Below are 13,599 nucleotides of genomic sequence, written 5' to 3'. Positions count from 1 at the left end.
TAAATACACATCTGACAGATTTAATGAGTTTTGTGAAGTTGCAGGAATTGAACACCAACTGACAGCAACTTACACTCCACAACAAAATGGAGTCAGTGAAAGGAAGAATAGAACAATCATGGAGATGGCAAGATGCATGCTGTTTGAGAAGAATCTTTCAAAGAAATTCTGGGCAGAGACAGTCAATACCTCTGTCTACTTACTCAACAGGCTGCCTACAAAAGCTTTGAAGGGAAACACTCCTTTTGAAGCCTGAAATGGAAGCAAACCATCAGTGTACCACCTCAGAATTTTTGGCAGCATCTGTTATGTGTTTGTTCCTGATATCAAAAGGGACAAGCTTGATCAAAAAGCAGAAATATGTATTTTTCTGGGCTATAACAACATCACTAAAGGCTATAGGACTTACAATTCACTTACAGGCAAGATGATTGTAAGTAGGAATGTGAGATTTAATGAGCAAGTTGCCTGGAATTGAAAAAAATCAAAGGGAAAATCAGTCAAGCAAATTGCTGCAGACATGATAAGCTTCCAAAATCAAGAAGATTATATGTTTGAAAATGAAATCATTGATCATGAACCAGTGAGAGGAATCAGACCACTCACAGATATTTATCAAAGATCAAATATTGCCATTCTTGAACCTGCAAGCTTTGAAGAAGCTGTCAAATTTTCAGAGTGGAGAAATACCATGAAGGAGGAGATTCAAATGATTGAGAAAAATCAAACATGGATGCTGGTTGACTGACCAAGTAACAAAAACATCATTGGTGTCAAATGGATTTTCAGAACAAAGTTGAATGCTGATGGTTCCATCAACAAACTTAAAGCTAGATTGGTAGCTAAAGGCTACTCCCAACAGTTTGGTGTTGATTTTTCAGAGACATTTACTTCAGTTGCAAGGTTGGACACTATAAGGCTGCTATTAGCCTTAGCAACTCAGCAAAGTTGGAAAATATACCAACTTGATGTCAAATCTGCCTTCTTGAATGGTTATCTTGAGAAAGAGATCTACATTGAACAACCTGATGGTTTTGTTACCAAGGTACATGAAGGCAAAGTCTATCTACTCAATAAGGCTTTGTATGGATTAAAACAAGCTCCCAGAGTGTGGAATTCCAGAATTGATGATCATTTACTGAAGTTAGGATTCAAGAAAAGCCTCAGTGAAGCAACATTGTACATTAAAGTTTTTAACAGTAATGATCTGTTGATTGTTTCTTTGTATGTTGATGATCTTCTGGTGACAAGTAGCAAATCAGCTCTTGTGGAAGATTTTAAGCTCCAAATGCAAGAAATTTTTAAGATGACAGACATGGGAGAAATGTCTTATTTTTTTGGAATGGAGATTCATCAAGACCATCAAGGAATCTTCATTTGTCAAAGAAAATATGCAAATGAAATCCTGAATAAGTTTGGGATGGAAAATTGCAAACCAGTCAACACTCCTTTGGCTCAAAATGAGAAACTTGTTAAGGAAGATGGAGCTAACAAAGTTGATGGCTCTATTTATAGAAGCTTGGTTGGTTGCTTATTGTATTTGACAGCAACAAGGTCAGACATCATGTATGCTGCAAATTTACTCTCTAGGTTCATACAAAATCCTAGTGAGTTGCATTTTAAGGCTGCAAAAAGAGTGTTGAGATATGTCAAAGGAACCAATGAACTTGGAATTTGGTTCAAGAAGAATGACAGTTCAAGATTGGTAGAATTCACAGACAGTGATTGGGCTAGCTCTCATGAAGACATGAAAAGCACTTCAGGCTATGTGTTTTTCATTGGATTAAATGTGTTCAGCTGGAATTCAAAGAAACAAGGAACAATGGCTCAATCAACAGCAGAAGCAGAGTATATAGCTGCTGCTGCTGCTGTTAATCAAGCAATTTGGCTAAGAAAAATTTTGTTGGATTTGAGTCAAAAGCAAGATGATCCAACAGAAATTTTTTGTGATAATCAGTCAGCAGTTGCAATGGTCAAGAACCCTGTGTTTCATGGAAGAACTAAGCATATTAAGATCAAGTATCACTTTATTAGAGAAGTTGAAGCTGAGAATGAAGTGAAATTGGTGCATTGCAAGTCAGAAGATCAAATTGCAGATATTCTGACCAAAGCCTTACCAAAGGCAAGGTTTGAAACATTAAGAAAAAGTCTTGGTGTTTCCAGTAGAAATACCAAGGAGGAGTGTTAGTGTGTTAGTGGTTGAAGCATGTTAGTGTGTTAGTGGTTGAAGCAACTAAGTATGGCATTTCTGCTAGAACTTTCTGACAACAGATTAGTCTAGGTAAAATGATGGGTCTATGCATGGTGATCCATGCTGTTAGGCCAACTATTTTTGTATTTTTGAAGCCTATAAATTAATGAAATGAAGCTCATGATCAAATGAGCCAATTTACTTCAAGTAACAGATTAGTTTCTCTTATTTTCTACTATAAATCCTTCAGACATCGATGGCAGTTGCTAAGCAACAACCATCATTGAGAAGGGTAAATTCGAAGCAAGATCGTTCGATCATGAAACAGCAACTACTTGCGCGACACCGATGTTACTATAGCTACGACGAGCTTTGATGCTGAGCTGGCACACGAAGTCAGGCGAGAAACGAAATATCAGAGACAATAAACTCCCGCCACCGATTTCTCCTCCAACACAAAACAACAATGTCATCACCCGTTATGTCAACCCAACACGAGGCTTGTCTCCTATCGGTGCACCAGAGAAGTCGGGATTGGAACGACACTCGAATGAAGAATAAATCTGATTTCTTCTAAACTTTTGGTCACTTGGTAAATCCCAAATGCCATGCAAGATCAAGACAAGCACTTAGATCTGTCTGAACTCCAATTTTCTTACAACTTGACTTGGCTGTGTTCAGGCAAACTTGATCATCAAAAGCTTTTGTATTTGGAAATTCTTGGATAACCTCATGATAAGCTGCAACAGGGATTCCATGTTCTAAGTTTACAATCCTCGACCCATGAAAATTAGCAATGTTCACCTCATTCTTTGAATCCACAAATGCAAGCTAATCCTCTTTATTTCTTTCCTTCTTAAGCTGTGAACACTCTCGTCCCAAGTCTTTTTGCTGCTTTGAAACGTGTCCCAGCTCCTTCTTTAAGCACTCAGTCTCGAGATCCTTAGCATCTTCAGAACCGTAAACTAGCTACACAAAAGTCAAAAGAGTAGCGCATTTAGCAAAAATGCCATTAGAATTCAAGGCCCTACCGAAATCGATAGTTATCTGGGAGAGTTCTCTGAGAGGCGAGTAACTAAGGGAATCAGTGCGAGATAACGATGAAAAATGTAGGTGTTGATGATGTGACGATGTTGGTGGTGGTGGCCGTGACAAAGGTGGTAAATAGAAGGAAAAAAAGAGGGTTGTTTTGGTTAGCAGAAGAACAAAAAAGAATGATTTCTTCAACTTGGATAAGTTCCTCCAGGAAACTCACATCCCATTCTTCCAAATTTTCTTTCGCTTATACCCTTTTTTTTCTTGGTTTCTGTTTGGTTTTTTTCTTTGGTCACCTCCCCTCCCCTCCTCCTCTATTGCTGTGAATTGTAATGATATATAAAATCAAGTGATTGTGTTTTAGTTCAATTCTGATTATCATCCAATGCCAAAGATTAGCATATTTAATATTTTTTTATAACAATCATCACCAAGCCTAATCTCATTATTTTAGGTTTTTTTTTTTAAATTAATCTGATAATGGAGAAAGAAAAAGAAAATAAACAATAGATAGAAAATAAAAATGATAAATATGAAATAAAAAAGAATAAAAATCTCTACAATCGAGCTTAAATTAGTCTCGATTGACAAAGAATTCCGAACAAAATAAGGTGTCTACAATATGCAGTGCAGAGAGAGGGTTATTCATAGAGGCTGAACCTACTTCTTCCGTTATGAATCAATTTATTGGTGATTTTACATATAGTTCAGTCTCAGAGGTTTCGAGGTTAGTTCCAAAGATTGATTATTCAGGAGGAATATCTTCTCACCATTGATGCAAGTAAGCATTCATCAAAATTATGGAGATATGCTCAAAAGTTTTTTTTTTTTTTTCCAATTTTAATAGGCTCAAAGGTGTTGGTGAGCACAAGAAATCTACCATACTAAACTTAAGGAGAGACTGAGTGAAAGCACCATTAAAAATAAAAGATCTTATAGTTCAAAAGTAATTTAATTAATCAATTCGTATCTCAGTGATGAGGTGCAGACTAATGCAGCCAATAGAATTCTGATTAATCGGCTTTATTCGATCAGATTTCAGTTTGATGTAACATAGGGTTGTTTTTAGTGTTTTATTAAGGAGAATGGTGTTTGTACTTATGCAACTTAAAAATAGCAGTACAACTGAAGAGTTTTCAGAGAAAGAGATGAACAGACATCAACTTAATTAGGTTACATACTTCTTAGCTCATTATTGCCAAGAATATTGCATATCTTCAACCCATCATGTGGTAAGTTTTGTTATATACATACATATTCCTGCTTGCTTGCGCGATAAGTAGTACAGAAATCACTATAGCTGCTTATACATAGACAGGGTAAATAACCATCCCATAGAATTGTGGGCTATTCATGTCTTCATATCCATGAAAACACTAACGCTTAATTCTTTGTCGAGGGCAGATTTCTATCGTGCCTCTAACAATGAAATGGTAACTTGGTTTACTGAAGCTGATTCATGATGGCTTGATGAGTAAGATTCTGATTCAGGCAGATTCCTTTCAGTGAAAAAACCAGGCTGCTTTGGTTGAGGTAATGGATTCTTACCACCTAACATTAGAACTACAGATGACATGTTTGGCCTATCATCTGTTCGGTTTTGGACACATAACAGACCAACATGAATGCATCTTAGAACTTCAGACACTGCAAAGCAATCACCCAAGTTGCTGTCAATTAGCCGCAATGGCCTCTCTTCCATCCACAGTTTCCATGCCTGAAACATTAGAATCAACATGTCAAATATTTATTTAATAGTCAACATCTTAAATAATATTTTGTTCTTCCTGCTTACATGTCCAAGAAGATTATGGCTGTGATCTGGGTGGTTGAATCCTCTGTTCTTCTTCCCACTTATGATCTCAAGTACTAAAACACCGAAGCTAAAGATATCAGATTTTATGGAGAAGAGTCCATCTACAGCATACTCAGGAGGCATATAACCACTGCAAAATGCCATGAAAAACAAAGAAAAAATTAGAAATAGCAGAAGATGGTTATAGAACATTTTGGCATTGGCCCAAGGCTTAATTAGAAAAGCAAGGGAAGATTAGAAATTTAAGTACAAGTGAGAGTGTGTTTACACTACAATACTTACTAAGTTCCAACAACTTTATTTGTGTTTGCCTCAGTTTGATCACCCCAAACTGTTCTTGCCATGCCAAAGTCTGAAATCTTCGGGTTCATATTATCGTCTAGTAAGACATTGCTAGCTTTGAGATCTCTATGAATAATCCTTAGTCTAGAGTCTTGATGAAGATAAAGAAGTCCTCGAGCAATTCCATCAATGATATGCATCCGCCTTCTCCAATCTAGTAATTTGCTTTTTGTTTGATCTGATTAATATCTCACCCATGTTAGTGCATTGTCTTAATTGAATCCTCAGAGAAAATATTTTACAATATGAAAAATAGTGGAAGAAAAGAATTTTGTGCTTTGCGCATCAAACCAAATATAAAGTAGTCCAAGCTTTTGTTTGGCATGTACTCATAGATCAACATCTTTTCATCTCCCTGAACGCTACAACCAAGAAGCCTCACAAGGTTGCGGTGCTGCAGCTTTGCAATCAATCCAACTTCATTTTTGAACTCTTCCAATCCTTGTCCAGAACTTTTAGAAAGTCTTTTTACTGCTATTTCTTGCCCTTCTGGCAATATACCCTGGAAAATCATTACAAAAGTCAACATTCTTTTTTTTCTCTTTTCTTGAAAAATGATAGCTAATCCGGGTAGCAATTTCTTAAATTTACCTTGTAAACAGGTCCAAAACCACCTTGTCCTAGCTTATTGTTGTTTGAAAAGTTATCCGTGGCTTTCACAATAGTTTTTAAATCAAATACTGGTAACTCCATGCCATCCTTTCCACCTTCGATGTTGTAACTGTTTTCGCTGCCTTGCTCTTTGATTCACGAGACAGCAGAACAATACTTTAAGCATTAATCAAAATGAAATAATAATTCTATTATCAAAACCAGATGATTATAATAACAATTAGTATGCACCAAGCATCAGTCGATCTTCATTTCTATCGATAGTAAAACATTGGTGAGTAAAGTTAGTTACCTTGCTTTCTGTGTTTCTTCCACCTCAAGTAGAAGATTAATCCTCCCAAAATAAGTCCAATTAATATTACTGGGATGAGGATAATTGCCACTTCCTTCTTTTTACTCGAGTTTTTGCTTACAACAAGGTGACCTGAAACATAAAAAAATTGCTTTTAGTTTATGAATTCCCCTCTTTCCTTAGCACTCTCTTTTCATTTCCTTAAAGAGAACCGAAGGGAAAAGTGTAAATGTCAGAATAATTAAACAATTAGCTTCCCAGAAAGTTCAGATAAAAATGTTACTGATTCTGCTTAGTTATATAAATACTAGAGATGGTACCTGATGTTGAATTTGCCATTCTTATGTAGAGATCTTCCCCACCATCAGTGTATAATCTCATATCAATAAGGTCATCGAACCAAAGCAAGCATCCACTCCCCCCGTTTCTGATATCTGAATTTGCATAGGCCATGCAAGCGCAGTTCCTTGAACACTTTTCTTGGCATTCTATAAGGCTCATGCTTGTGTTAAAAAAAGAATATGATGTGTCTGGCAATTTTATGCCTTTGTACTTTGTAAAGACAGAATTTCTGCAATCAAATTTAGTGCCACGAACGCATCCATCAGACCATTTTGAATTGTTCCAACCTGTAGGAGATTTTGGTTCAAATCCATCCAAGCAAGCACATAATAGAGGAAAGTTATTGGTGCTGCAGGTAGCATATGCACCACATACTGCATAATGGTCACATTCATCGCGAGGAGCAGAATAGATCTCCATCCAAAGTTTCGATTGCTTTATTCTTACAAAGCGCTCCAAAAAGCCTGATTGATTCACAACTAACCTTGAAATCAGTGAAGTAGAGGGCTCACCTTTGTAGTACACCTCATTCTTATTCAATTCAAATTCATACTTGAAAAAATTGGCTGTTTCCATCTGTTTCAGATCAGGAGTCCCAGTAAAACGTTCTCCATTCCACGATCCTCCTCTGTAAAGTATTACACCTTCATTTCTCACAACTAGCTGGGGAAACCCCTCAGGATCTATTAATGCCAAAAAGTGTCCTCGACCAGGATCATTTGGGCTCCTCCAAGATGATAGAGACCAGTTCATGCCAGTAATAAAATTCATTCCAAGCTTCATTCCTGGCAGTAAGGTGTCACAAGGATAATCAAAACTTTGCCATAAGAAGTTTTCTGGGACACTTTCATTTCCATCTTTTACGACAAGATTTCCAGATTTCAAGAGCTGCACAACTGGATTTTCAGCTGTTCTTATTCTACGGGATGACCAAACAATGCTACTTTTCTTATCCAGAAGAATAATAGTACCCTGGTTAGTGACATTTAAAACTCCAAAATGATTGAGAAGAGGGGTCTCTCGGTTGGCTATCCAAACAACTGTCTCGGGGGAAAATTTGTACCATATTCCTAGGTAACGCTTTGTTGAATTATGTGGACTGAAGAATCCCAATTCAAAAGTTTCATCACCTGAAACTAGAGTCTCGCCGTCTCTGATAGATTGGCTTGGAGTAATGTTATCTGTTACAGCAAAGGCTCCCAAGAAAAATGCAAGCATACACGCAAACAAAAAATACATTCTAAAGCCTCCAGCTGATTTTCTGTTCATAATTCAATCTGAAAATATCTGAAGAAATCAGGACAAGTCAAGCATTCTTAACTTGGTGGTACAGGTTTGGATTCATGTCAGAAAAAGAAGCATAGGCTACATATGTCAACCCGAAACAGCTGCCCCAAAGCTTAAGCAAACCTTGATTAATGGATCCGTACTCTCTGAATTAACTAGTTCAATCAAGGTTAAATGCAAATTTTGCTTCCAGTCATTTGGTGAAAGAAGTCTGGTGTTGAAAAGTTCAATAGGAGACTGGGAATTATTGTTCAATGTGACCAGTACCAACTTGTAGGAGTTAGGCAGTAAGCCAATTAATAAATTTCTCAATCCACATATCCAAATCAGTGTTAATTAGCCTACCAGATTCCTTCCAGCTACCAAATGGAAATGGAATTGAATTAGGTTAATCAACTTACAGATCCATCTAATGAAACTTAGTACAAGATGCTAATGCAAAAGCAAGTGATTCATCATTCATGTAAACAAGTAAATTGCCAAAAAATGATAAGTAAGCCTTCAAAAGAACCAGTCAATTCTATCAGCAAAATACAAGACCATTTTTTTTTTTTAATTTCTCATGTCAATAATATAATCATGCAAAGTCCAATAATGGGCAATGGGGCACTCTTAATGTAATATGCCAGCCCAAATAATAATTGGGCTAGACTAATGCTAAAGCCCATCAATTTATTAAGACATTATTTAGTAAAAGAAAAAATGTTGAAGTATTAGATGAAAGAAAACTTAACTATTGTGAAACAGAAAGAAAATAGAGTTCTTCATCCCCATCTTCTTTAGGGTTAGAGAATATGAACAATCAAGTTGGAGATTCGCAATCAGAGACTACAATCAAATTAATCCCTTAAAAGTGAGTATATACCCTCTTTTTATTTGAAAAGAAATATCAAGTTGATTGCTATTATTTGGAGGTGAAGTTTTGAAAGAAAAATCATGAAATCCTTCATTAATCTTAATGATCTATTTGGGTAAATTACTAAGCTTTATTTATTTCATGTTCTTAAGATTTATTGATGATTATTGAATGGAGTTTGAAGGCTGAAAGTAAGGATTTGAGTTTTTAAATATTAAAGGAAAAATTATATTTTTGGATGAGATGTTGTGATCAATAATAATGAATTAAAATAGAATTTTGTATTAATGGATAGATTATTGTTGTGATTATTATAATCATTAGAAAGCATGTTGAATCTAGTTTCTAATGAAACAAACAAAAGTCAAATCCAAGTTTTCTATGAAGAGTTGTCTAATTTTAACTTAAGGATATGCAGGCTGTAAGACAACAGCAACAGGGTTGAATTACGAAATTCTTCTTAATTTGTATACAAGGATTTACAGATTAAGCCATATATGTTTGGAAAGCTTATTGAGTCTACTTTCCAATGAAACAAACGGAATTGAATTTGGAGTTTCCTGTGAATAAATATACAATTTGTATTAGAAGATATACGGGCTGTTTGGCAGCAGTATATGACATGGATTTCAAAAATTGTTATAATTAATCTACAAAGAATTACGAGGTGTGCTATAAATGGTTAGAAAGCTTATCAAGTCTAGTTTCTAACGTATTAAAGAGATCATAATTTTGATTTGGATATATTGAGATATGACTATTTTAATGAAAAGAGGTCAGGCTGCCAGTATTAATTAGTTAAGTTAATCTTTTGTGTAACTTAATTGATTTTTGTATAAATGGTCTCAAAAAGGGTTGATTAAATTCTGATATGTTGAAATGATCTTGGATAGGCCATTAATTATTTTAAGGGAAAAGCTAAGTGGTGGAATCGAAAAGAGACAAGTAGAATCTCATACACTTTACTTATTTTTGAATCTATGTATATATGTATGTTTCTAAAGGAATAAATATTTTATTTCTTTATTTTTGATATATGAAAATAGGATCAAGCATATGATTATTTTGTGCTTTTGCTATGTAAATGATGGATCATACTTATGAATGAAATGAGAAAATGATTTATGTTTAAAGAATGATTTTATAATAGCTACGTTTTTATATCCTTGGGAAGTGGGATCATCGACACCAGAACTAGTTTTACGACCCTGGCTAATGGGTAATAGTAGTTAGCGTAAGCCCTAGCTAACGGGTTATAATAGTTAGCAATGATCATGAGGATAAAATTATCGATACGACCAATGTCACAGGTTATAGCAGTGATCGTAGCTAATGATAAACAAATGATAATGATGATTTATGATGATGATGATTTGCGATGATTTTTAATGATTGATCCATGATTTGGTTTGATTATGATGTTTAAATGATAGTATATTTTGCAATGATTTATGAAGTGACATATTTTGACATTGATTTATGAATTTATGAAATATTTGACAAAAGGATGATCTTGAAATGTTTTGATATTATGATTTGATGAATGTTTTGAATTATCTATATAATGTGTAAGAAAACGATGCTTGATCTGGTAAGGTGTGTGAGCCTATACTTACTGAGCTGTGGTTTGCTCATTCCCTTTTTACTTTTTCTTTACAGATGATTAAATGATAAGTTTGGTTAGTCTTGTGTGAAGCTAGAAGATGAAATGGGTAAGATTACTTAATCGTTAGAGAATATGTTGGCCAATGAGATTTTAAGAGGCAATTTTGTATTTTATATGGTTTGTATTTGGATATATAAAGATGTATCATCAGTTGGATTAAAGATATGAATTTTACTTGACAGATTATTTTATTGAAGAATTTTAGAATGTTTAAGAAAGAAGACTCTGTATTACTTTGAGATTTTCTTCAAGATAATATGATCATGTTACGTCTTGATCTTGGGGCGTGACAAAAGTGGTATCAGAGTTTAAGTTACGATCTTTGGAAAATTTTAAGAGGTAGATTATGATTTGTAGATTGTGTTGAGATTTTTTTAAAAAGCTTAAGTTATGTTTCTTGAAGATTTTCTAAGAGTTCAGGTTATGATCTTTAAACTATGTGAGATGTTAAGGAGTCTATAATATGATTTTGAAGATTTTCTAAGAACTCTGATTATAATCTTTGGAGATTTTTAAGAAGTTAATTTATGATAAGTAGATTAACGATGATTTTTAAAGAATATAGTTTATGATCCTTAGATTGAAAGAGATATTCTATGAGTATGGTTACAATCTATATATTATGTGAAGATTTTTAAGAATTAGATGATAACATCTGGATAATGTGATAGTTTTTTAAGGACATAACTTTGATCCATAGACTATAGTGGTGAGTACAAGTAAATGATTCGATGAATTTTGGAGTAGTTAAAGTTTCAATGAATTTTGAGGAATCAATGATTCAATGGTTTCTTGGTGTAGTTATTTTGTTGATATTTATATATTGCTTTTGGATTTTGTAGTTAAGAGAAAGTGTAATTACTTTGATATAGTACGATTTTATAAGTTGAAGAGATTTTTGACGCCACTTGTAATGAGATATATTTTATAAGTTAAAGGATTATTTAAGAGAACAATTTGATCGTTGGATATCTTATGCGTTTGAGAAAAGACTTTTGACTTAATGAGATTTTGAAATTATTTGATAAGTGTTAAGTGAATCCTTGATCAAGGATGAAGATTAGAATAGGAGTGTACATTGTTGGAATTAGAAGTATAGAATATTAGAGTTGGAATGAAATGATATGTTGAAATTTTGATGCAATTATTTATAGATTATAATGTTGGAGAATTTATTTTGATGGATTTAGTCCAAAATGTTATAATTGTGGTAAATAGCTTTATATACGTAAAGAAAGATGTTCATTTGATTTGGTTCTACATTTTTATTAAGAAAGTATTTAAGGTTTGATTATGCGAGTTGGATGTTTGTATAGTTAATTTAAAGTTTGATCATTAAATTCCTATTTGAGATGTACTGATATTTTTTAATGGCTAAAGTGATTAATTTATGGTTATAGTTTTTAATTGAAGTATTCTATTGGATTCTTTCAAATTTTATATTTATGGAAAACATGGCCTATTGTGGTATAGGGTTGTGTACTTAGCAAGGAATTAAAATTGTGGTTATCTAGATGATTTAGTAAGGAAGTTGGTTTTAAAGGAGTAATCGATTTATAGAAAAATATGCATGTTTTGGTTAAGAATGATTGTTTGAAATCTTACAAGTGCAAATGATTGTTTGAATTTTACAAGGGCAAAAGATTGGTTGAAATCTTACAAGTGATGATTTTGTGTACTTTGTGATGTTGAGCATGTATTCAATTTTAGAGAAATTTGAGAGAACTTTTGAAATAATGTGATCATACCACCCTGGCTAATGGGTAATAGTAGTTACCATAAGCCTTAGCTAACGAGTTATAATAGTTAGCAATGATCATGAGGATAAAATTATCGATACGACCAATGTCACGGGTTATAGCAGTGACCGTAGCTAATGATAAACCAATAATAATGATTATTTATGATGATGATGATTTGCGATGATTTTTAATGATTGATCCATGATTTGGTTTGATTATGATGTTTGAATGATAGCATATTTTACAATGATTTATGAAGTGACATATTTTGACATTGATTTATGTATTTATGAAATATTTGACAAAACGATGATCTTGAAATGTTTTGATATTATGATTTGATGAATGTTTTGAATGATCTATATGATGTGTAAGAAAACGATGCTTGATTTGGTAATGTGTGTGAGCCTATACTTACTGAGCTATGGTTTGCTCATTCCCTTTTTACTTTTTCTTTACAGATGATTAAGTGATAAGTTTAGTTAGTCTTGTGTGAAGTTAGAAGATGAAATGGATAAAATTACTTAATTGTCGGAGAATATATTGGCCAATGAGATTTTAAGAGATAGTTTTATATTTTATATAGTTTGTATTTGGATATATAAAGATGTATCATCAGTTGAATCAAAGATATGAATTTTACTTGACAGATTGTTTTATTGAAGAATTTTAGAATGTTTAAGAAAGAAGGCTCCGTATTACTTTAAAATTTTCTTCAAGGTAATATGATCGTATTACGTCTTGATCTCGGGGCGTGACACTTAACAACTCGAGTCTTGAGTACTGCAGGCTTATAAAGAAACAAAAATAGAAAATACCACCAGAAACCAATCTATTCTTCCCTTAAATGGATCATAATTTAGATGGTTGCACCTTATTCTTTACAACAACTGCTTGCAAATAAGCATAAAGTTTTCAGAATCCTAGATGTACCCTACCTTGTGCAAGCATATATATTTGCAAGTAATCCTGTGCAAGGTTAGATAATCCTCATAATTATCAAACAACGTGGCAACTCCACTTTCTATGAAATTTCAATTGATTTGATCAAGTCCTTGACCCCCATTCAACTTTTTCAGGAACTTAAAAGCTATGAATCGACCTGTCAGGTCCACCAGTAACAGCTATCTCTGTTTGTCATAGGACAAGCATTTAATTGAAAATGGTATTAATGAGTCATGACCCCTTGCAAAACATAAGTTAGGTTTTTTTTTTTTCTTTTCAAAAGCCATTGGTGCAGTAATGAGTTGCTCTTATGGGTGCATGGATGGAGACCCTAGCTTCACTACTAAAATGAACTAATGAACTAATATGTATAACATTTTCAAAGTAACGTGGGAAAACAATCTTACATTGAAAGGTAAACATTGGGACCACAAGTGCTTAAATATGAAAGGGTGGTAGGTAGTCCTCTACAA

The 13,599-nt window shown here is 33.8% G+C and overlaps 1 protein-coding gene across 1 annotated transcript; it reads right to left on the bottom strand.

Moving 5' to 3' along the window:
* Window positions 1-4,285: 4,285 nt before the first annotated feature.
* On the bottom strand, window positions 4,286-8,206 carry LOC111275767 (G-type lectin S-receptor-like serine/threonine-protein kinase SD1-1). Its single transcript, XM_089754808.1, has 7 exons — window positions 6,609-8,206; window positions 6,289-6,420; window positions 5,976-6,124; window positions 5,676-5,886; window positions 5,325-5,562; window positions 5,022-5,172; window positions 4,286-4,943 (listed from the first exon to the last, which is right to left on the bottom strand). Exons 1-7 carry the CDS (start codon window positions 7,897-7,899, stop codon window positions 4,635-4,637), a joined length of 2,481 nt encoding a protein of 826 aa, XP_089610934.1. The 5' UTR covers window positions 7,900-8,206; the 3' UTR covers window positions 4,286-4,634.
* Window positions 8,207-13,599: the final 5,393 nt, after the last annotated feature.

This window comes from Durio zibethinus, chromosome 25, assembly GCF_047325235.1.
Source record: "Durio zibethinus cultivar Kanyao isolate XHJ-2024 chromosome 25, ASM4732523v1, whole genome shotgun sequence".
Lineage (NCBI taxonomy): Eukaryota > Viridiplantae > Streptophyta > Magnoliopsida > Malvales > Malvaceae > Durio > Durio zibethinus.
This window is presented reverse-complemented; position numbering and strand designations above follow the sequence as displayed.